The sequence below is a fragment of the Chaetodon auriga genome, chromosome 18 (assembly GCF_051107435.1).
Source record: "Chaetodon auriga isolate fChaAug3 chromosome 18, fChaAug3.hap1, whole genome shotgun sequence".
In the NCBI taxonomy this organism is placed as follows: Eukaryota; Metazoa; Chordata; class Actinopteri; order Chaetodontiformes; family Chaetodontidae; genus Chaetodon; species Chaetodon auriga.
In genome coordinates, this window is record NC_135091.1 from 7,673,717 (window position 1) to 7,693,776 (window position 20,060).

A 20,060-nucleotide genomic window follows, 5' to 3' on the forward strand; every position below is an offset into this window, starting at 1 on the left:
TGCTTTTTGCTGTGATTTTTTTTTAATATATATTCTTCATAGCTCTGCAGCTGCATGTGATCCTTTTGTGTGGAGAAAGAGTCAAATGATGTACAAAATACCCCTTTTATGGGAATATGCACAGAGCCTGATGGGGAAACAAAACTGGGTTAACAGAGGAAGTTGATACTGATTGTTTAGGTTTTATCGAGCCAGCTCACACAAAGACAACTTGGTTATGCTGAACTTCCCTTTTTAGTTAATATAGTGGATTTCTTCCAAATGACAGCCTCTGACTGCTCAGGCACAAAATGGAATTGCTTGTTTAATATACAGTACTGTGCGAAGGTTTTAGGCAGGTGTGAACAAATGCTGTAAACTAAGAATGCTGTGTTAATAGTTTATTTTAATCAATTAACAAAATGCAGTGAATTAACAGAGGAGAAATCTAAATCATATCAATATTTGGTGTGACCACCATTTGCCTTCAAAACAGCATCAATATTTCTAGATACACTTGCAGTTTTTGAAGGAACTCGGCTGGTATGTTGTTCCAAACATCTTTGAGAACTACCACAGATCTTCTGTGGATGTAGGCTTCCTCAAATCCTTCTGTCTCTTCATGTAATCCCAGATAGACTCAATGATGCTTCTGCTACAGCCAAATATTTCAAATTTTGGCTCATCAGTCCTGAGCACCTGCTGCCATTTTTCTGCACCCCAGCTCCAATGTTTTCGTGCATAGTTGAGTCGCTTGGCCTTGTTTCTATGTTGGCTGCAACTCTTCCATGAAGGCCACTTCTGGCCAGACTTCTCCGGACAGTAAATGGGTGTACCTGGTTCCACTGGTTTCTGCCAGTTCTGAGCTGATGGCACTGCTGGATGTCTTCTGATTTCGAAGGCAAACAGCTCGATGTGTTTTTCATCTGCTGCACTAAGTTTCCTTGGCCGAAGACTGCATCTACAATCCTCAACGTTGCCCATTTCTTTGTGCTTCTTCGAAAGAGTTTGAACACCACATCTTGAAACTCGAGTCTGCTTTGAAATCTTTGTCTGGGAGAGACCTTACTGATGCAGTATAACTACATTGTGTCTTGTTGCTGTGCTCAGTCTTGCCATGGTGTATGACCTGTGACATGAAACTGTCCTCCACAACCTCACCTTGATAGCAGAGTTTGGCTGTTCCTCACCCAGTTTTAAGCCTCCTACGCAGCTGTTTCTGTTTCAGTTAATGACTGTGTTTCAACCTACATGTGAAATTGATGATCACTAGCACCTGTTTGGTATAAGTGCTTGGTCATACACGTGACTATAATCCTACAAAATCCCTGACTTTGTGTACCTCTACAAATTGTACAGGTACACTTGCAAATAAATCAAATATTGATTTGATTGAGGTTTTTCTTTTGTTTGCTCCCTTTGCATTTTGTAAACTGATAAAAATAAACAATTATTTATATTTTTGAAAGCATTCTTAGTTTATAGCATTTTTTCACACCTTCCTAAAACTTTTGCACAGTAGTGTATACTAGATAAAAATAAAGTGTGCAGCAGTGGTTTCATTTTAAAATATCAGTTTTACACCATGCAAGTACATGATGGGACTTCATTGTATTACATTATATAAGGGGACAAGTGGACCTGAAAAATGCCATAGCAGAGCCACTGGTTCCCCTCACTGTAGGGGTCAAGCTTTCAGGCCTGTGTTGTTCTCTGGATGTACACCACACATGCACTCGCCCACTTCTTAAGAATCTCTTGGATGATGACTCATCTGACCATATCACTTTCTTCTCTAAACCAGCACTTGTGGTTTTTGAGCTCAGATGTGCATTCATCTCTGTAATGAGTGGTTTATGCACTGCAATCCTTCTATAATACCCTCCTCTTTGTAATTCTTGCTGACACAGTCTGATCACATCCTGCATTTTCATTCTTTACATTTTGTACTAATGCACAAGCATCACAGTCATCAAATGAGAGCTGCTGACTATAATTTCCGAACCTATTCACCATTGTCTCTCCCATAGATCTAAATGCAGTTGTCACTTTAGTTCCTGTTTCTATTGAAACGCCAGCCAGTTGAGCTGTCTTTGTGACTGAAGCTCATCTGTGCCCCAACAAGAAACCCTTTGTCAAAGTCACTTAGATCATTTCCTCAACTGGACTTGCTCAGCATTTCTGTACATGTCACGGAGCATGACTTGATGTTACTGACTGGTACCAAACAGTGCAGTTATAATTAGCATTTTGGGGCATTTAAACTTTATTATTTTTGCAATATGAAAATGAAATTTTACAAAACGCAACATTTTTGAAAATGTTCAGTCTAATCTTATGCAGTAAATCTACTTTACAACACTGTGGTGTTACACATCTGTATAAAGTATTTTGTTATGTGCCATTTCTTTTGACACTTATCAAAATTGGATAGATTTGGTAAAACACATGAAAATATTTTTTAGAGACCATGTTGTTAAAAAGCAGTTCCATTGGTAACTGTTTAGAGGTTTGGATCATCCAAAGTAATTAGGACATTGTAGAAGAATGAGTTTCCAAATTCAATTCTGTGAGCACAGCCAATGAAATTCCATTCATCCACATAAGAAAACCTGGCAACATAACCATCTGCACAGCTGGAGACCACTGGAATAGAGAAATGTTACACTTTTTAGGTGTCGAACCATAACTGACGCAGAATAAATCTCTATATAATAGACAATTTACAAATGCACATGGGCCACTACTCCTTCCCCTGAACAGTCTTGCAGCTTAAGTGCATTTCTGGTATACAGAAGTCACCTGTTGTTGATGTGGCCAATCTGCAACAGCTAGTTTAATTACAGGAAATCATGCAGGCCTTGAGTATGCCCAAATTCACTGCAGTGAACTTTGACCTTATGCTACAGAGGCTGGAAAATAGGACATTCAAAACTTCAGATGGACAAAAGTGTTAAGAAACTGTTTATTCAGAGGTTTGACTGGGTGTTGAGCAGAAGAATGGGTCCAGAGGAGAGCTGCCTTTGGTGGGTGGAGTCTGTACTTCTTTGCTCTGGAAACAATATAAAATCAACATCAGATTAAGTTTGAAAAATAAGATTTTAGTCCAAACTTTACATTTTGTCACTTACTTCTTACTCCTTTTATCCCTTGGTGTTGAGCGTTAGCTGTGCCTGTACGATGCACACACTGGCCTCTGCAGGCTCTGTCTGCTTGGCTTTTTGTGTCACAAATCAATGCGTCACAGTGGACATAAATCTGGACAGAGAGAAGATTTATTACACAGGGCTACATGCAACTGTCCCACGTGCTGTGGCTAACAGATGCCTCATTTTGATGCACAGCCTTTACCTCATCTTTCAGAACCTCTTCGTCTTTGGTGAAGGTGAACATCTTTATAGAGAAGCGTTTGACGTGTGACGGGTCCTCAACCCTGGCATCACTCACGACAGGATGGAAGATGGTAACATAGCTGTCATCACGGTTCTCACAGCTAGTGGAGGAATAAACATGCATTGGCAGCTTTTAAATCCACAAAAATGGGATTTTACTTTATGGACATATTGTCATGTGACTGATGTTGCACAAAGACGCAAATACAAAAAGTATATTTTTGACAACCTGCTGTTCAGATCAAAAGTAGTGAAAGTAAACCTGAATTGAGATTATTCAACACTGCAAAGAAACTGGTGAAGTTGTGTGTTAGATTATGCTGTGCACTACCTGTCCACAATGATGTCCCAGCTGGGTACAGATGTCCGGTCTTCATCAAGAGTGGCCCAACAGTTCTCCAAGATGAGCTCCAACTGCGGATCAGTGGAATGCATCAGCTCCACCTCAAAGTACAGAGGCTGCCGCAGATATTTCACCACTGGATAATCTTCTGCTTGATAGAAAAACTCGTAGGATGAATCTGGAGGAGAAGAGTCCCATTAGAGAGAAAAGACAGACATTAAGTGAAACGAAAAAAGCTAACGAATGTTCCAGTTAGTACAGTGCAGCCGTACCTTGGGCTAGTCTCATTTGCACCATTAGCTGCCCTGAACCAATCTCTGCTGTGGGGTCATTGCTTGTTGGTTTAGAGCTGAAGGCAACAGTCTGAGTCTCATTGACCATATAGTAGCAGGAAATGGTTTGCCTGAAGAGATTCCAAAAAATAACAAATACATTTGTAGTATGGTTAACCTCAAATCACAGACGAGATGGTACATTAGGATAAAGACTGGATGAGTCTTCCTACTTGTATTCGGGGTCAATTGGTGATGTATAGGCTGCTCCTTTGTTGTGGTCGTTATACAGGCCAATCTCATTTTCATACAGCATGTAGTGGTCAAAGAACTTTAAAAAAAAAAAAAGCCTCATTAAAATGTTCAACACCACTTTAATTTGTAGAATTAAGGCAACATTCAACTTACTGTTCTAGTGGTTCCACAGGAATCAGCACTGAAAGAGAAATGGGCAAAGCGATCGTCACTGAACACTGGTTTACAGGACTTGTCCTTTAGAGTCAGCCAGCTTGGGACAAGATTAGGCACCGATTCCACCTTCACAGCCAAAGCAGTTATTGTTCCATTGGGGTAGCACTCTGAAGGTATAAGAGGCAATGGATTAAGAAAAATGTCCTTGAAGCCAAGCAGCAGAATACCAAAAATTTTGTACACCTTACTAGTTGTTGTTAAAGGGAAGTTGCAGGCCAGGTAGAGATCTGCCAGCACCCAGTTGTTATTGGGATCGAATAGAAGCAGGTCCAGTCTGGCTCTGACTGAATCTGAAGTGATCAGCTGAAAAACAGAGCAAAGTTATTTAATGCAGATGACTTGAGAGTTTGAAGTTTCGTGACGTACCTCGAATGCCGAGTCCATGGCAGTAAAGGGCACTATGAGGCTGAAGTGTGTGCTGTTTTCTTGGAAGTTGTAGCTCTCAGCCAGCTCAGGTGTTAGCTGTGAAGGTCCAACCATGGTCTGGAAATTACTGCCTTGATTCCCGTACTTCACGCTGATGTAAAACTGGTTCTGGTCACAGGTGCCAGTCATGGTGGGTAGAACTGAAAGAGAGCAATGTTAGTCATTTGGCTGCACAGCTTTTTCGCCAATGTGTTGCCTTTGAATAGCTTTGGTCTCATTTCACATTTAATTCTGGAAAAAGCAGTCATTATGAACAGATAGTCAGAAGCAAAGAACCAAACCAAGATGATCTCACCAACGTCCTGCAGAGAAGCTTGCATCTCCACTGGGTGGGCAAATGGAGTCTCTTCAGGCAGGATGAGAAACCCAAAGATCAGAGGGAGGAAGTAGACTGTAACCAAGGGTTCAGGATTCTGTAGATTTAAAAAAAGCTCAATGTCACCGAACACACTTCAGCTGGTATGGACCATTTTGCATAAAAAGTCAGTTTACGTACATGTTTCAGGACAACATCGGCATCAAAGGGCACTTGTAGAGAGAGGGTCTTGGATCCATTGGGGAAGCTGTGCTCCTGGACAGTGAAACCTCTAGCAATGCACTCCTCAACCGTAAGAACCCCAGTGGAGAAGGTGATGTTCCTCAGCTCCACATCATGAAGGAAGGTCCCCAAGTGAACACTGAACACCCGGACTTCTGGGACAGTATCTGAAGAACAGAGTGGCCAGTTTATACCTTTTCTGCTAGGCTGATTTTCTAGAGTCTACTAGAAAGTTGGTCTTACTGTCTTGGGTGTAGGGATTTCGAGGCATCAGAGGGGTGGTGATGGGGAACAAAACCTTGTATCTGGTGTCATCTTGGGTGTTATCCGCCCTCCACAGTACCTCAAGCATGGGCTCCACAGAGTATGTGATGTGGTACTGGTAATCTGGGGCATGGCTCTGCAATTATTCATGACATTTTAATAAAACATGCAAATGGACCAGTGGCCAGAGTCCTGCATATCAAATCTAGAGACTTCTCAACCTTGTAATACCCATCAGGCGAGCCCACTGGCATCTCAATGATGATGTGGAAGTCCGTGGTAGACAGTGTGTACCCCTGTGTGGCCATGTGAGACTTATCCAGCCTCTGCCCGTTGATGCCCATGTGCATTTCTAGGATTTTAAAGCTGCTGTGTATCAGAGGTGTCACACGTCGAGGTACGTGCCAGGAGATTACATCCTCGGTGAAGAGGACGCCACCTGTTAATGATAAGTTGATTTACCCATGCAACAACTTAATAGTTGCGTTTACTGTGAAATCCTGATTGCTCGAGACTCACCTGTGGGACAAGCAGCTGCCAAGTTCACCATACTCAGACCATGTGGTGCCTTGTAGTAAGCGCTCACTCTGAAAACTTCCATTGGGACTCCAGCCACCTATAGAGGATTTAATGTTAGTTACAAGGAGGCAGAAAAGAACCAAGCACTGGAGATGGAGGAGTGTTGCTTACATCCTCTGAGTAGGTCTCTGCTGTATTGTACGGGCTTCTCACAACCAGACGGTTTGAGGTCATCATGGCACCGTAACCAGCTTGTTCAGCTTCCCTCAGCACCATCGACACTGGTTCTGGAGTGTAAAATGTCATCTTCCAGATCCCGTGTGCTGTACCAGAGGCCTACAGGGAGGGAAACATGAGCTCTCATTTCTTCTATTGAAGGGGATGTTAAATTGTGCAAGGTTACATCAGGTCAATTTTAATGACAATGAAAATTTTAAAAACATACATCAGGAATGGCGTTGATCTTTGAGATGTCTTCCTGAGCTTGTCCCTTAGCTTCAGCTTGAGCATCAGGTGTAGCCATGTAGTTTGACACCTAAAACAGGAAATAGTGGCTTTATTATTTATGATCACCCACACACACAATTATAGAACATTCATGTAAAGTGACCTACTTCCATGTAGTTCCTGTCGCAGAGAATCTCTCTAGAGGCCCACCGGGTGTAGGTGCACGTCTGCGTCACATCATGACTGAAGACGTCTGATGGACTCTGGCTGTACATTTTGAGCTTCAGTCCAATGTTAAATGTTGTGTCATCCTACAAATGAAGGCACAGGAATAAAACAACGTGATGATTTGCTGCTTTTGTCAGTTTCATCAAAAACTGAGTTTTCAACAAAACACTTTCTGAACCAAATAGAAAAAGTTAAGAAAATGAAGGCAGATTAATGGATGGAATCAGTCGCAGCCATGATTTTTTTTTCATTAATAATCTTAACAGTAATGGAAATATATTTCGTAGGCCAGCACGTACATGTATACAGAGTGAGCGGGGACGAAAGCAGAAACTCGTAAAATAAAACACTCATTGGAAGTTTAAGTTCAAGTCATCAGGGAAGCACATAAAATTGGAAACTACCATCTGCAGTGATGAACCATTTAAAATCAGTGTCTTGGGAAATAATTTTTTGAGAAAATCTGGACCATACCAAATGTTCAATCACTGGAAGAGCCCAATAAAAAAAAATGCTATCAGATAACTTCAGCTCAGCTTACTTTGTTGTCCACATAGCAGGACAGCAGAGACGTGTAGATCCTGGTGTTACCCCAAGGGTCAGACTCCATGCTGTACCCACACTGAGAAGCCAAGCTGGGTGTTAACGCAACGTGCTGGGTGCCATCTGGGGGAGAAGAACAAAAAGGCAAACATGACGCGGATCACTTCTGCCAATGATGAACCAACCTGCTCATCATTTGCAGATTTTACACTCACTGATGGCTTCCACCTCAAGCTGGTTACCCACTGCTAGAGCCTTGTCCAGTGACAGCCTCATGAGGTTTCCCGCACAGTCTGACCTTAAACCACTGCCTGGTGAAAGAAAAGGCTTGTGAGGACGTAAACTGTGATACTGAGGTGACATCATGTGAATGAAGGCTTACTTGACTGCGAACCGAGCTTCATATTTGGCCTTGCTTGACCCAAGAAGATTACTGCAGCCATCAAGTTCCACAACAAACTTGAACATAAAAAAAAAAAAAATTAAAGTGAGCAGCGAGCAGTCATTAAAGAAGAAACAGAAAATAAACTCACATGTTCTCAAGCCTCCGCATGTTGCAGTATGAGTGTAGTCAAACCAAAAAAAAAAAACTAGTAGTCCAATCACTATCAGAACTTGGCACTGAAACCCCCAGCAAGCCCCCAGCAACTAACCAACTCTGAAGCCACTGGGCTCACTGCTATACTGAGGCATCACCAGCTGATTTATATTTCAGTTAATCACAACACACAGGTGAGCCACATTAGTGACTCCCAACCACCTCAGATGCAGGCTCTTATGAAAAGCCTGAAAAATCTGTACATGTGCAGAATAAACACACATTCCTCAGTCATGTGTTAAAAATAATTTATTGTTCACTGATTACAAACATATATGCATTTTTCTTTAGCATTGAAAATATGTTTTCTTAATTATTCAAGTCATCCATACTGTCAAGAGCACCTTCCCTTCAAACCACGCATCACATTAAGGTGTGACGGAGCTTCAGTTTCAGACACAAAACCTGTTTATCCTTTACAGATGAGAGATTCTTATCATGACTGTATGCTACTACTGCATTATGGTGTGTTTACAGTCACTAACGTCCTCCCAGTGTCTTTATTGCTTACAGTAAAACCCAAGCTCATCGTTTCACCTGGTGCCTCTGGGTCCATCCGTCTGCGCTGTCCACTCACAGACTTATACAATCATAAACTTTCGTTTACGAGGCTGTTACAAGTTTTCCACCTGGGAGAGTCTGGAGTCAGAGCAGCAAAGGAATTATCAATTACCAATGCTGTGCTTAGCAAGAATCAAGACGAGTGGCTGGACTGATCTTTTTCAGCTATATTATCACCTGTGCAGATTGTTTTAAGTTATTTGTGTTTCACTTCTCGATTCATCTTCATGCTGACATCTTTAAATGATAAAACTCATCTTGATTTGTTGTATGTCGCAGCTACAGAAATTTCAGCAAAATCAACATGTGACAGAACATTCATGTTTTCAGATTTCGGGGCAAATAGAACATGCACTCTGTAGTTCACGAGGTTGTCAGTATCCCCTGTTTATCTTGTGCTGCTGGTCCAGAATTGCCTGTTGCAGACTCACTTTGGCATCTTCAAAATCTGGATTGAGCTTTAATGCTTGCTGGAAGTCACTCTTGGCATCGTCAAAAAAACCTGTGAGATAATAAAAGAAAATGTAAAAGTTTATGGTTTGTAATGTGGTGCCAGACAGGCTTATTAGGAGTCAACTATTGTATTTTCTGGGCAGCATGAGCACAAGCGAATACACAGCTCCATCTAGTGCCTTAGGAAAGAACACATCAGACTGACTGCATACAGAATCATCCCACCTGATCAATAGCTGGACTAGATTTAACAACGTGCATCTCAACAAGGCCATCATGAACAACTGGAGAGATGAACACATCTCTTCTAAAAACATATTACTGTATTGCTTCATAGAAGCAACTGCACTGTGTGTTTCTTGGCTTATTTATTCAGGCTTTTATTTTATTTTATTTCTTCCCTGCTTGTTGTGTGGCATGGATTTTGCACCAAACAACTATCATTTTATTTGAATACATTTTTAATTTCACTTTGGACGTGGATTAACAATTAACAAGTCATATATTTGACATTTATTTTGAAGCAGGCCCTGAGCGGAAGTCATTCTGCGCTGTCTACATGATGACAGACGGCTGGCTACAGTGTCACCGTGTGCTTTGTACCTGAGTATTCGTACCTAGTCTATAGAGAATGAGTCCTCTGTTGTAGAAAGGTGTTTCAAAGCGGCTGTCAGTCTGTATAGCGGAGGTGTAGTCCTCCATCGCTTCATGAAAATCCACCCGGAAGTACTTTATCTGTCCGCGGTTGTTGTAGGCAGTGGCTAAATCATCAGCTTCACATTGCCTGTGGAAATATGACACAGTTAGAGCTTGTTCTATGTAAATTAAGTGACACCTACGTGACAAAAACACAATTAACGTTAGCTAACGGCACAAAAATTGACGGGTACAGAAAACGGTGTAACACCAGTTCGACTACAGTGACTGTTAGCTCGTTTTGCTTCTGCAGAAAGGACAAACGGTACCTGGACTGCAAACAGGAAGCGATAAACTTCGTGTACAGCTCCTCAGCCTGTTTATAATTCTGCCTTTTAAACTCAGATTGGGCATGTTCAAGTATTTGGGAAATGTCTTCGTCCATGACTTGAATCCCGCGGAGGCTTGTTTGTCAAGTTAGTCAACTGCGGATGTGACGTAACTCGTGAATGCGGCCAATTGCGTTTTAGTTCGCCTCAAGTGGGCGTTGGCGTTTCAAATCTGTATTAATATTAATGATTTCGGTTACATCTCATATAATTTATTGCTTTGATTTTACTGACTTATTATTCTCTTTTTTCATGCATCCTCAAACTGAATTCATCTGTGGTAATTTGTCTGTGGTATTATTCATATTCTCTAGTATTTTTCTAGGCTTGTAATTTTAACATTTGTAAAATAAAACACTGAAGCCCCTTTCTCTACAGTTTTTTTTTTCATTATAACAATAACCAGTACCCTTTGTTCACATGTTGCACCTCCTGTTCATTCCATGTGTACATATATTTTTTCTACTTTTATTTTATTTTTATATGTATGTGTGTTTTATTTTACTGTATAGATGGAATATACTACATGTATGTTTATTTTACAATGAAAAATGAGCATCTTCAGCACACAAATTTCATTTGATATTCTTAAAGCACTGCAGTATATTTTCTTACTTTCTTAGACAGTGAATCTTCACATCAGATGACTGAATTAGTTGACCTATTCTGTAAGTAAAAAGATGGATACATTTCTCTTCTCTCTGTCTGAAAACATTATTTCCCATTAGATAACCCAGATTAAGATGTGGTGATTGAAACTTGGACCACACCAAATTGTTAGTGCATAACTCTTATATCAAAGTTGTTTTGCAACAGCAGGTGGCAGACTTGACTCAGATCTTATTAAAATGAGGCTGGGAAGTGATCGGTGCAAGTACTGTTGGTACAATTAATACAAGTTTAAATTATATTTAACATAGTATTAGTATGAAATGTTAACATAAAATTCAGTTAGTGTTCACCATGTGGAAATCTATTTATTAATAGGGAAATGGACAGTGAAGACAAGTCAACATTTAAATAAATGTAAGTGCAACTGAGTTAGCTGAAAGGCTAGTTTTATTAGCAGTCCCTTTGCCTGCTGTTGTTTGCCATCCTAGAATAATAAATGATAATATAATATGTGCAATATTTAAAAAGATACTTCATTGTGGTATAAAGCATATACAGTACACTTAAACATGAGTGGACAACATCCAATAGCAGATGATTCTATTACAGTAATTGTGCAGCAGTGGGGGTGTTTTTCATTGTAAAGGAAATGATGTGACCACCACAGACTCAAACATCTGTCACACCAGCCTCAGGACAATGTGGAGACTTGCTGCAGTAAATACACAACAAGGAGGCAACCCATAAGCAAACTGGTGAGACATTTTCAGACGATCTCCCCGGTGAAGAAGTCTGGTGAAAAATGACACCTCAAGGAAGTAGAGGTCACTCACTAGGCGTGCACTTCCCGCTTGCGGCCCATTGATTTCCAGACTGTGTGGACGAGTTGAAACAGATCAAACGGAGACCACTTTGACCCAGAGGAAGAAGATGTAGTCCACTGGCTGTTGACACTGCTGAGAAAATTGCAAAAACACACAAACTGTGGATATCTGTAGGCCGTTACGTCACATGAATCAAGGGTTTCTGCAGCCCAAAACATCCAGAGAGCCACACGCTACGGAAAGATGAGGAAGTGCACATCTCACTTCATTAAATGACAGGACTCACATGGTTTTTATGCATTTCAAGTTGATGAAATGACCTGGTTCCACTGTATTAGTCAATTAGAGATCAGAATTGTTTATTTGAGCCCACTTAAACCCTCTTGGCAGTATGGAAAATCTTAAAAGATTTACTTTGGCAAGGGCAAGCACAGAGTGTTATGTTCAGCCACCCGGGGAGCTGAAAGTTGCTGTTTGCTGAGAGAATTAACACTAAGTACCAAAGTCCACTTCAGTCTGGCTCAACCAGGACAAACATCCACCACACATGTTCTTCCAGGGGGTCCTCTTCACTGACAGACCCACAGCACCACCACACTGCAAAATGACTCAATATATGATAGAATAATATACAACTTGTTAATTAGTGAGTTTGTGGGGCATACCGTAAACAGGTATATGTTATACCTGTGGACAGAGACAGGCTAGTTGTTTCCCCCTGCTTCCAGTCTTTACGCTAAGCTAAGCTAACTTAATATTTACCGTACAAAGCTGTAACAATCTTCTCCACCTCTTGGCCAGTTAGACAGGACAATAAATGTTGCAGTCACAAATTCACTGGTTTCCCCCTTTTTGTCAAACCACATGGTCCAAACATCCTCAGTCATTTCTCAGCTTCATACAGACATTTGTGAAGGTTGTCCGAATGTCCATTGTACAAAAACATTTGAAATATGCAGTTTATGGCCCTTAGGAAAAACACAGCCATCAATGAAACAGAGCACTGTTAAAATGTTTTAACATATTCCTGAAAACTCAGCTCTAAAACCCTCTGAACAGGGATGCGTCGCGCTGAGCTTCATGTGTGTTTTCCACTTCTCAGAGGTGTGTGAGTCTCATTCATCTTCTCCCACCGAAACACCGGTGGCCTCACCTCTCTGACCGCCTGTGCTGCGTGGTAACCATGAAAGCCCCTGAAATAGCAAACAAACATAAAGCAGCTGTCTGCTTAAACGAAGGAGGGAGAGGATCCAAACCAGACTAGAGGTAAACGTTGGCGTGTTGACTCTCTACCTCACACAGATGGAGCAGACAGAGACGCTCTGTTGTCAGCGTGTTTCAGGCAAACAAGCCAGCTCATTCCAGAGGTCGACACCATGACCCCTGCCTGCTGTTATTTTGCTAATGCTAGAGATGTAAAAAAGACATGACGGTGATAACAGGGTGCAAAAACAGATGGTGGCAATGCAGAGGTATTAAAATAATTATCCATCAGACTAATTTATCGCCTCAGGCCAGTCAAATTTAAAGCTCTGCTCAGTCATGGGTACATTTCAGACTTTGGTTGAGCTTTATTTTGCATGTTTAGTGCCTGAATGTGAGTTTCTGAGTAAGAAGGGTTCGGAAGTGATCGTCACCTGACCTCAGATATCGGAGCGCTTTGACTGCCAGAGTAAATTATCACACATTGTTAACAGAAATGTCAGAGCTCAACCATTATGTTTACCTTTCTATATTGACACAGAAATACATATATTGCACTGAAACTTACACTTATAAGAGAGACTGGTATAATGCTTCTTTTGTATCCACAGACACTGAGTTTAGAGCAATGTGTCAAACCTAACAAATAACTTAAGAGTACTAACTGAAACTTTATCTTCATTGAGGGTCAAGACTCAATGTGGGATTTACCATAATCATATATTTTTATTGATCGGAATTTGATCTGAATGATCAGAACTCATCGTAAATAAAAAAAAATGTTTTCTTCCTCATGAGAAAATGCTTGTTTACAATGTTTGTCAGTAGTTTATGTATTCATGAGAAAATCTATGGGATTTTCATGAAACTAAACTGCGTGTTTTCCCTATTTATGCTCAGAGCATCAGATGAGTGCTGACGTTTACACCCAGGTCAACTCAGCAGCCTCCCACTGAACACGGCTGTTTCAGGACTAAAACACAGCCTCAGAGACTGAAGCCGAGGTCAGTGTGATGACAGGAAAAACAGTGCTGAGGTGATTTACAGCTGCTCTGACCTGGAGTCTGTGGCTGTTGTAAGACATTGGAGAGACAAGCCCATTTTATGTTGATTCTGTTGAGTTTGAATGAAGTTTGTTTCACGATGCATTAACTCAGCAATTAAGATCGTTTGGTAAAAGAAACTTGAATTCAGAAGGTGCACAGTTGTATTTTTCTGCTCAATAAGGAAAACAGGTGTAAGAATTTTTCCTTTCTTGACATTTTGTGGGTTTGGAAATATTATTTCTTCACATTCTGTTGATAATGTTTTGAATGTTTCAAACTAAAACCCTGGTCATATTTTACTCTTTGCACTTTTAAGAACTCAAAAAGACATTATATGCTCATCAGCCTCTTTTGTGAATATTTTATTGTTCAACTTGTCTGCTGGGTTACATTTCTAAGTCTTATATGTCATCTCATAACATTCACAGACACAGAAGATTAACATTTATCATCCTTTACACATAATACAACTTGCAACAATACACTTTTAGATAGTTAGACTATTGCTACAGAGTATATAATCAGATATATATATATACGTGTAGGACACATTTTAATAGCTGGATACTTCAGAAGATACAGTAATTTTTCTGTTAAAATCTTGTTCCTATACGTAAATTTAACATTTTCATAAAAAATACTATGTACAATATGCAACTTTGTACAAACAGGACAAAAAACATACATAATACAGTACAGGAGAAACAGTGAAAGTAATGCTTGTTTGCTTTGGTTGTACATCACACAATAGTGTAAGTTGCTTTCATAGCAGGTTAAAAACGTTGCATTTAACGTTCAACTGTACATGCTGTTACTCAACAGTCCTCAGCAGTCGGGATGCTCACAGCTTCACTCCATGTGTGGTTGAAATCCATACAGTAGCTCTGGGAGAGTGGATGACAGGAAGCACATGTCCAATTCAGTGAGCCGTCTCTGCACAAAAGTAAATAAACAAAGGTCAAACTGTGTGGTGGGTGGGAGACTGCTAATCACCCCAGAACAAACTGTCATCACCTACCACTGCGTCCAGCTTTAAGCACGGCCCACCATGTTCTCCAGACGCTCTATTCTCCCAGACACATCGGCGAGTGAGACCAGTCAAGGAAAGTCATTTACAGGCACAGTTAAATGATGAAAACAGGATGAGAGATGGCGGTCACTGTTAAGTTACACACCAGCAGGTAGAAATAAGCAGCTGTGCCTCAGTGAAATGTGCTGCAGAGACTGTTTATAATAAAATGTCTTCCATCTGAAACAACAGGAAGGATATGCTTGGCTGTGAGCTGCTGGATGGCTGCCTGCGTCTGCTTCTGGAAAGCCAGTCTGGCTTCGCATTTACAGGGATCCTCCACCACCTCCACCTTCACCTCTTCACCAGGAGAGAGCAAATTTCACATCAGTGTAACAGATCATGTAGAGAGTGAAAAATACCACCCACTCTACTTTTTCCAATGATGCTGTCAAAGCACACACAATAGAATCACATTTATACACAAATACTCCATAAAATATGCTACAATATCATTAAATTTTGCCCCAAGAATAATGCAGTTATAGTGACTCAATTCTATAATATTACCCAATAATTGTCCAACAAATGCTACAATGAATAGTGAATTATGCACCAGTTGGTTGTGATGTTGTGAAGCCCTGCTTAGAAGCCAAACACAGACTGCTTTTAAAGCTTTTACACATATACTTTTAGCTCTTTTATCACAGCAAAAAGTCACATTTGCTGCAGGAGTCCATACGGTTGTTCTTACGTTTCAGGGAACATGTTTTCTTGTCTGCATTCAAGATATAACCATTCCGGCACTTGCAGTAATAGGAGGCATTGCTGTTGACACACATGTGCTCGCAGTCATGTCCCATGGCACAGGGGTCCAGACCTAGAACAAGCCGGGATGAAGGGGTGGTGCTGTCAAGATGGCAGCGTGGATACAGTTTCATGTGCTAGCATAAGCAGGTAGCTTGTGTTAGGTAAGGCAGTGCTCTGCAGATTGCAAAAATCCACTGTGTCGGCAAAGCAAAGGACAATAAACTATCCAATATTCAATGTGAGATTCATTTTCTGCTTGTGCAAAAAATTTGATTGGGAAGCTTTTCTTGGTTTGTACTTGACCACATGTCACTGGAGGTGGAAAACTTGGTCCATTCTTACACCTTCACCACATCTCAGCCAAGGTCATTTGCGAACTGCTTAGGTTCACTGTGTGTTGGACAACACAGGTAAAATCACAGAACCCTGATGTACCACAGTAATGACAGTTGCAGTACTTGGGGGACAGCACAAACATCAGACATGGAAAACACTCAAGTTCACAGCAGAATCTCATTTGTCCAAATCTTCGGAGCTCTTGTGCAGCAAATATGTGTGAAAATCTGTAGTTCAGATCAGCAAATGGCTTCAGAAATACTGATGTTTTCACACGTTTCACCAGTAACAAAGTGAATTTGGGGATTCACATACATGTAGACATGTGTGTTTGGACAAGTGCATTATGTGTAGGTTGTTTTATGTCTAAACAGGCATATAAAGAATAAAGCCTATGCGCATGTCCATATGTGAGTGTATTTCAGTCATTACTGCATCAGCCTGGATGCCTCTATTTCTGGATTGGTTTGAAAAAATGATGCTCTGCTGCACATTTAAATCATTTGAAATAAAAATGGATTCATTCAAAGCAGTCACCATAATGATGCTTTGCTTGGTCATCAAATGACTAAAACGAGCTGAAAGTTTAAGGCTGCATGGCCTCAAGACTTCACACTGCAAGCAGGTTCTAGTGCCGACATCTGCAGTCCATGTGGGGTTGAGAGCATCTGGTATTTTCCTCATGATTTCAGAGTTTCTAATTCAACAATTGCACAGTAAATGATCCACAATGTGTAACAAAACCCCCTGTAGACTGTAGGTGCCCCTTACTGAGGAACTAGAACCAGGGTTAATGCTGGGAAAAAGGTTTCGTGGGTCTCTTTGTCCTACCACACAGGGTCTCCCTGAACTTGGAGGTGAGCTTCTCGATAACGCCGTAGGTCTCCACATAGAAGACGTGGTCCTCCAGAGGGATGCTGGCCATCAGCTGCAGGGAGCGCATGTCAGCGCGGTCCACCCCGACGGCGTAGATCTCGATGCCTGAGGCTCGAGCTGCGGCAGACACCTCCTCCACCTGGTCTTGAGGTCTCCCATCTGTCACAATGATGGCCACCTTGGAGATGTTCCTGGAGCGAGGCCGGGCTCCAGACTTCTCGGTGAAGGCTTCGTTCACTGCGGTCTTGATGGCGAGGCCGGTCATGGTGCCGGCCGCCAAGGGCTCGATGCGGGAGATGGCTTTCTTCATGTCGGGTTTGTTGAAGTGGTCTTTGAGCAGGAACTCGATCTTGACCGTGCTGGCATAGTTGACCACAGCCACTCTGGTAGCATCACTGCCCACGTCCAATGTGTCGACCATGTCAGCCAGGAATATCTTCACCTTCTCAAACTCACCAGGACGCACGCTGCGAGAGCTGTCAATGATGAAGACCAGGTCCAGGGGACGGCTCCTGCACTGAGAGTCTGTCTCTGGTGATCAACCAAACCATGGCAGGATTGAGTCCATTTAACACTAAAAACCCAGTTCATCACTCAGAGGAACAGTCTAGCGGGTTGGTTAAATGGTCACAATGAAAGTAATACAGTTAACAATTAAGAACAGTACACAGGACACTCTGGGATGCACAATACACGTTCTCATGGAAACAAAGGAAACTGTTGTGCATCACTGCTGTGGTAAAGTAAAAGGTTGTAGTTCAGGTGAAATGATATAGTATGCCATATCTCATGCTGTATCATTTCAGTGTTTCAACAGTCCATCACAGACGTATCACAGGACATATCCTTTTATCGCATTTCCTGAATGAAAAGGATGCTTGATGCCCACATATAAAGATGGAGACAGTGTTAGGAGTCCTGCCTGTAAAATCACATAAACATATAGTAACCTACATTTCTGCAGTTTGATCCTCTTTGGTTGTTCAAAACAAGTCTGGAGGGCTGCTATGTTTGTCTGCTTCCACTAAATCTTGCAGAAAGTTATATGAACAGAACAACACTCATATGCCTGCACAGTAAATTCGAAGGTAAAGCTATTGTTTTGATTCAATTTGACTGTTAGCTTAGCTCAAAAAAAAAACAAAAAAAAACCACTCAATAATTTACAACAGTTACAATGAACACAACAAAACATGACCTGAGAGAGAAGACGGAGATGGGTGGAGAGGAAACTTGACCATAAAGAGTTGCTGTAGGTGGATTAGTTACCTTTGGCTAGCGGTTTCCCCTGTTTCCAGTCTTTATGCTAAGCTAAGCTAACAGTCTGCTGACTTTAGCTTCATTTTTATTGGACAGACATGAGACTGGTGTTGATCTTCTCATCTCTCAACAAGAAAGAGAACAAGAGTCTTTCACAAATGTCTGTTTCCTTCTCTAAATAAAGCTTTGAGTGGCGTTTGCATATTTCTGTGACAAACAGATCTGACCTGGAAAGCAGGAAGGAGCACTGGTTGGGTTGCAAAGCAAACCTAACTGGTAATATTCTACCTGTCTCCACAGCACTGACGGTGGTGATGAAGCCGCTTTGGGTACTGACCGGTAGCGTCACAGGAGCGGTGGTCTCCACTGGCGCCACAGTGGTCACCACAACTGGCAGGATGGTTGTCACTGGTACCACGGTGGCTGCAGGTGGAGTTGGCGGCACTGTTGGTTCTGGTAGAGTCGGACGGGAGGTAGGGAGGTGTAGCACGGGTGTTGTTGGCTCTGTTGGCTGTGACTTTATTGGGCATGGACCTTTGAATTTGTAAGGGAAGGGGCCTTTGAACATCTGATGGGGATGGTGAACTACTGGTGGAGATAGACCTTTGTATATGTGGTGCATTTGCGGTGCCACTGGCCCATTGAATCTGTGGTGATATGGCGGCATGGGGACTGAGGGTCTGTGGTAAGTCACTGGAGGAGATAGAGGAATAGGTCGATACACTACCGGTGGAGGGATCCTTGGTGGCTGGTAGTGGTAGTGATACCCTCCTCTATACGTGTACTCACTTCTGTGAACTACAGGGCCACCAGAAAGGAAAAGCGATGGAGAACATTAGTATGTTGAAAGTCAGTAAACAGGGAAGTTGTGTAAGCTGACACTGTGAAGTACGTTGTAGTGAAATATACAGCACAGACAAATAATTAGTTGAAGCATGAGTGTAAGTTTAGCCACCTGGGCTGTTTGCAACAAGCTGGGATTATCCCGAGCACTGCTTGTGAAACAGCCAGTGAAGAATTTCAGATTTCATGCATGTTGTTTTTGAGAAAAGAGTAAAATCCTGTGACACTATTGGTTAGATTACATTTTTGAGAGAAATGTTACTAGGTCAGGTCTAGCCTTTAATATTTTAAACTAACAGTATTAAAATAAAATCTGACAAAACAATGAGCATTTTTTTTAATGTAAGCAAACTGTGACTGGAAAGCAGTGGTGGAATGTAACGTAAGTACATTTACTCAAGTACAGTGTGGAGGTACTTTACTTCACTACTTCCATTTAATGCATTTCTACTTCACTATTTTTGGGAGATACATATTGTACTTTTTACTCCACTACACTGATTTAAGGCTTTGACCACTTTGACCAATAAGGTTATTTAAACAAAACCACTGGAGAAGTTTAGAGGGGAAATGTCTCACAGATGTCCACAGGAAGTAAAAAGGTAGACACTGGTTTATTTATAGGGGGTCACAGGTCAGATCACTTCTAAAAAACTATCTTATGATAATGGAAATGTAATGTAATGTTAATGTAAAAAATTGATTTGATAAGTAACCAGTTGGAGTAAAAAATACCCCTCGAATACCCCTTGAAATATAGTAATAGTACCTGAACACTGTGATCATATTAGACTACTTCAGTAAATGTAATAGTTGCTTTCCAGCACTGCTGGTTTTAAACTGCTGTGTTACCACTTTTAAAATTAAATACATGAAATAACCTAATAAACGTCTTCTGCTGCTCTAAAGTAACTAAAACTTTCTGTCATTACAAAAAAAAAAAAAAAAAAAATTCTGGATAGGAGTGAAACCTACTTGCTGGATTCAGGGTCCTGGGCGGTGGTCGGCCATTACTCCTGGTCTGTGCATAGCTTTGCGCGGCTATCAGCTGAGGGTCCCCCGCACTGAGGTGGTATGTGGCCCGGACACCAGACAGCAGCAGGGGGGCGCAGCACAGCAAGCTGCAGAGGAAAGACCTCATCATATCTGCATGCGGAGAGTCCTCCGGTGGTCTGCCCGGTA

General features: G+C 41.5%; 3 protein-coding genes across 3 annotated transcripts; all 3 read right to left on the reverse strand.

The window, feature by feature from the left end:
* Window positions 1-2,948: 2,948 nt before the first annotated feature.
* On the reverse strand, window positions 2,949-7,975 carry LOC143336320 (uncharacterized). The gene is made up of 21 exons (XM_076756403.1): window positions 7,956-7,975; window positions 7,805-7,881; window positions 7,638-7,733; window positions 7,421-7,545; window positions 6,819-6,962; window positions 6,650-6,739; window positions 6,376-6,540; window positions 6,205-6,301; window positions 5,907-6,124; window positions 5,665-5,821; window positions 5,380-5,588; window positions 5,179-5,296; window positions 4,824-5,023; window positions 4,646-4,760; window positions 4,395-4,564; window positions 4,220-4,317; window positions 3,987-4,117; window positions 3,703-3,892; window positions 3,331-3,472; window positions 3,111-3,237; window positions 2,949-3,031 (listed from the first exon to the last, which is right to left on the reverse strand). The coding sequence occupies exons 1-21, from the start codon at window positions 7,973-7,975 to the stop codon at window positions 2,949-2,951; spliced, it is 2,772 nt and encodes a 923-aa protein (XP_076612518.1).
* Window positions 7,976-8,254: 279 nt separating this feature from the next.
* On the reverse strand, window positions 8,255-10,155 carry ttc32 (tetratricopeptide repeat domain 32). Its single transcript, XM_076756423.1, has 3 exons — window positions 10,000-10,155; window positions 9,652-9,818; window positions 8,255-9,083 (listed from the first exon to the last, which is right to left on the reverse strand). The coding sequence occupies exons 1-3, from the start codon at window positions 10,113-10,115 to the stop codon at window positions 8,956-8,958; spliced, it is 411 nt and encodes a 136-aa protein (XP_076612538.1). The 5' UTR covers window positions 10,116-10,155; the 3' UTR covers window positions 8,255-8,955.
* Window positions 10,156-14,403: 4,248 nt separating this feature from the next.
* Window positions 14,404-20,038, reverse strand: matn3a (matrilin 3a). Its single transcript, XM_076756502.1, has 6 exons — window positions 19,854-20,038; window positions 16,731-17,306; window positions 15,508-15,633; window positions 15,015-15,113; window positions 14,763-14,832; window positions 14,404-14,677 (listed from the first exon to the last, which is right to left on the reverse strand). The coding sequence occupies exons 1-5, from the start codon at window positions 20,020-20,022 to the stop codon at window positions 14,777-14,779; spliced, it is 1,026 nt and encodes a 341-aa protein (XP_076612617.1). The 5' UTR covers window positions 20,023-20,038; the 3' UTR covers window positions 14,404-14,677; window positions 14,763-14,776.
* Between the last annotated feature and the right edge of the window lie 22 nt (window positions 20,039-20,060).

Bases quoted from the DNA above. Each gene is read 5' to 3' on its own strand.
- ttc32 (XM_076756423.1), bottom strand. From the start codon at position 10,115: ATGGACGAAGACATTTCCCAAATACTTGAACATGCCCAATCTGAGTTT. The intron at 9,819-9,999 runs GTACCGTTTGTC...ATATTTCCACAG, and splicing joins GCTTCCTGTTTGCAGTCCAG to GCAATGTGAAGCTGATGATT. The intron at 9,084-9,651 runs GTACGAATACTC...ATTATCTCACAG, and splicing joins ACTCATTCTCTATAGACTAG to GTTTTTTTGACGATGCCAAG.
- matn3a (XM_076756502.1), bottom strand. From the start codon at position 20,022: ATGATGAGGTCTTTCCTCTGCAGCTTGCTGTGCTGCGCCCCCCTGCTG. The intron at 15,114-15,507 runs GTAAGAACAACC...CTCCTGGTGAAG, and splicing joins GAAAACATGTTCCCTGAAAC to AGGTGAAGGTGGAGGTGGTG. The intron at 14,833-15,014 runs ATATCCTTCCTG...GACTGGTCTCAC, and splicing joins CCAGCAGCTCACAGCCAAGC to TCGCCGATGTGTCTGGGAGA.
- LOC143336320 (XM_076756403.1), bottom strand. From the start codon at position 7,975: ATGCGGAGGCTTGAGAACAT. The intron at 4,761-4,823 runs GTACGTCACGAA...TCTGTTTTTCAG, and splicing joins CCATGGACTCGGCATTCGAG to CTGATCACTTCAGATTCAGT. The intron at 3,238-3,330 runs GTAAAGGCTGTG...CTCTCTGTCCAG, and splicing joins AAGAGGTTCTGAAAGATGAG to ATTTATGTCCACTGTGACGC.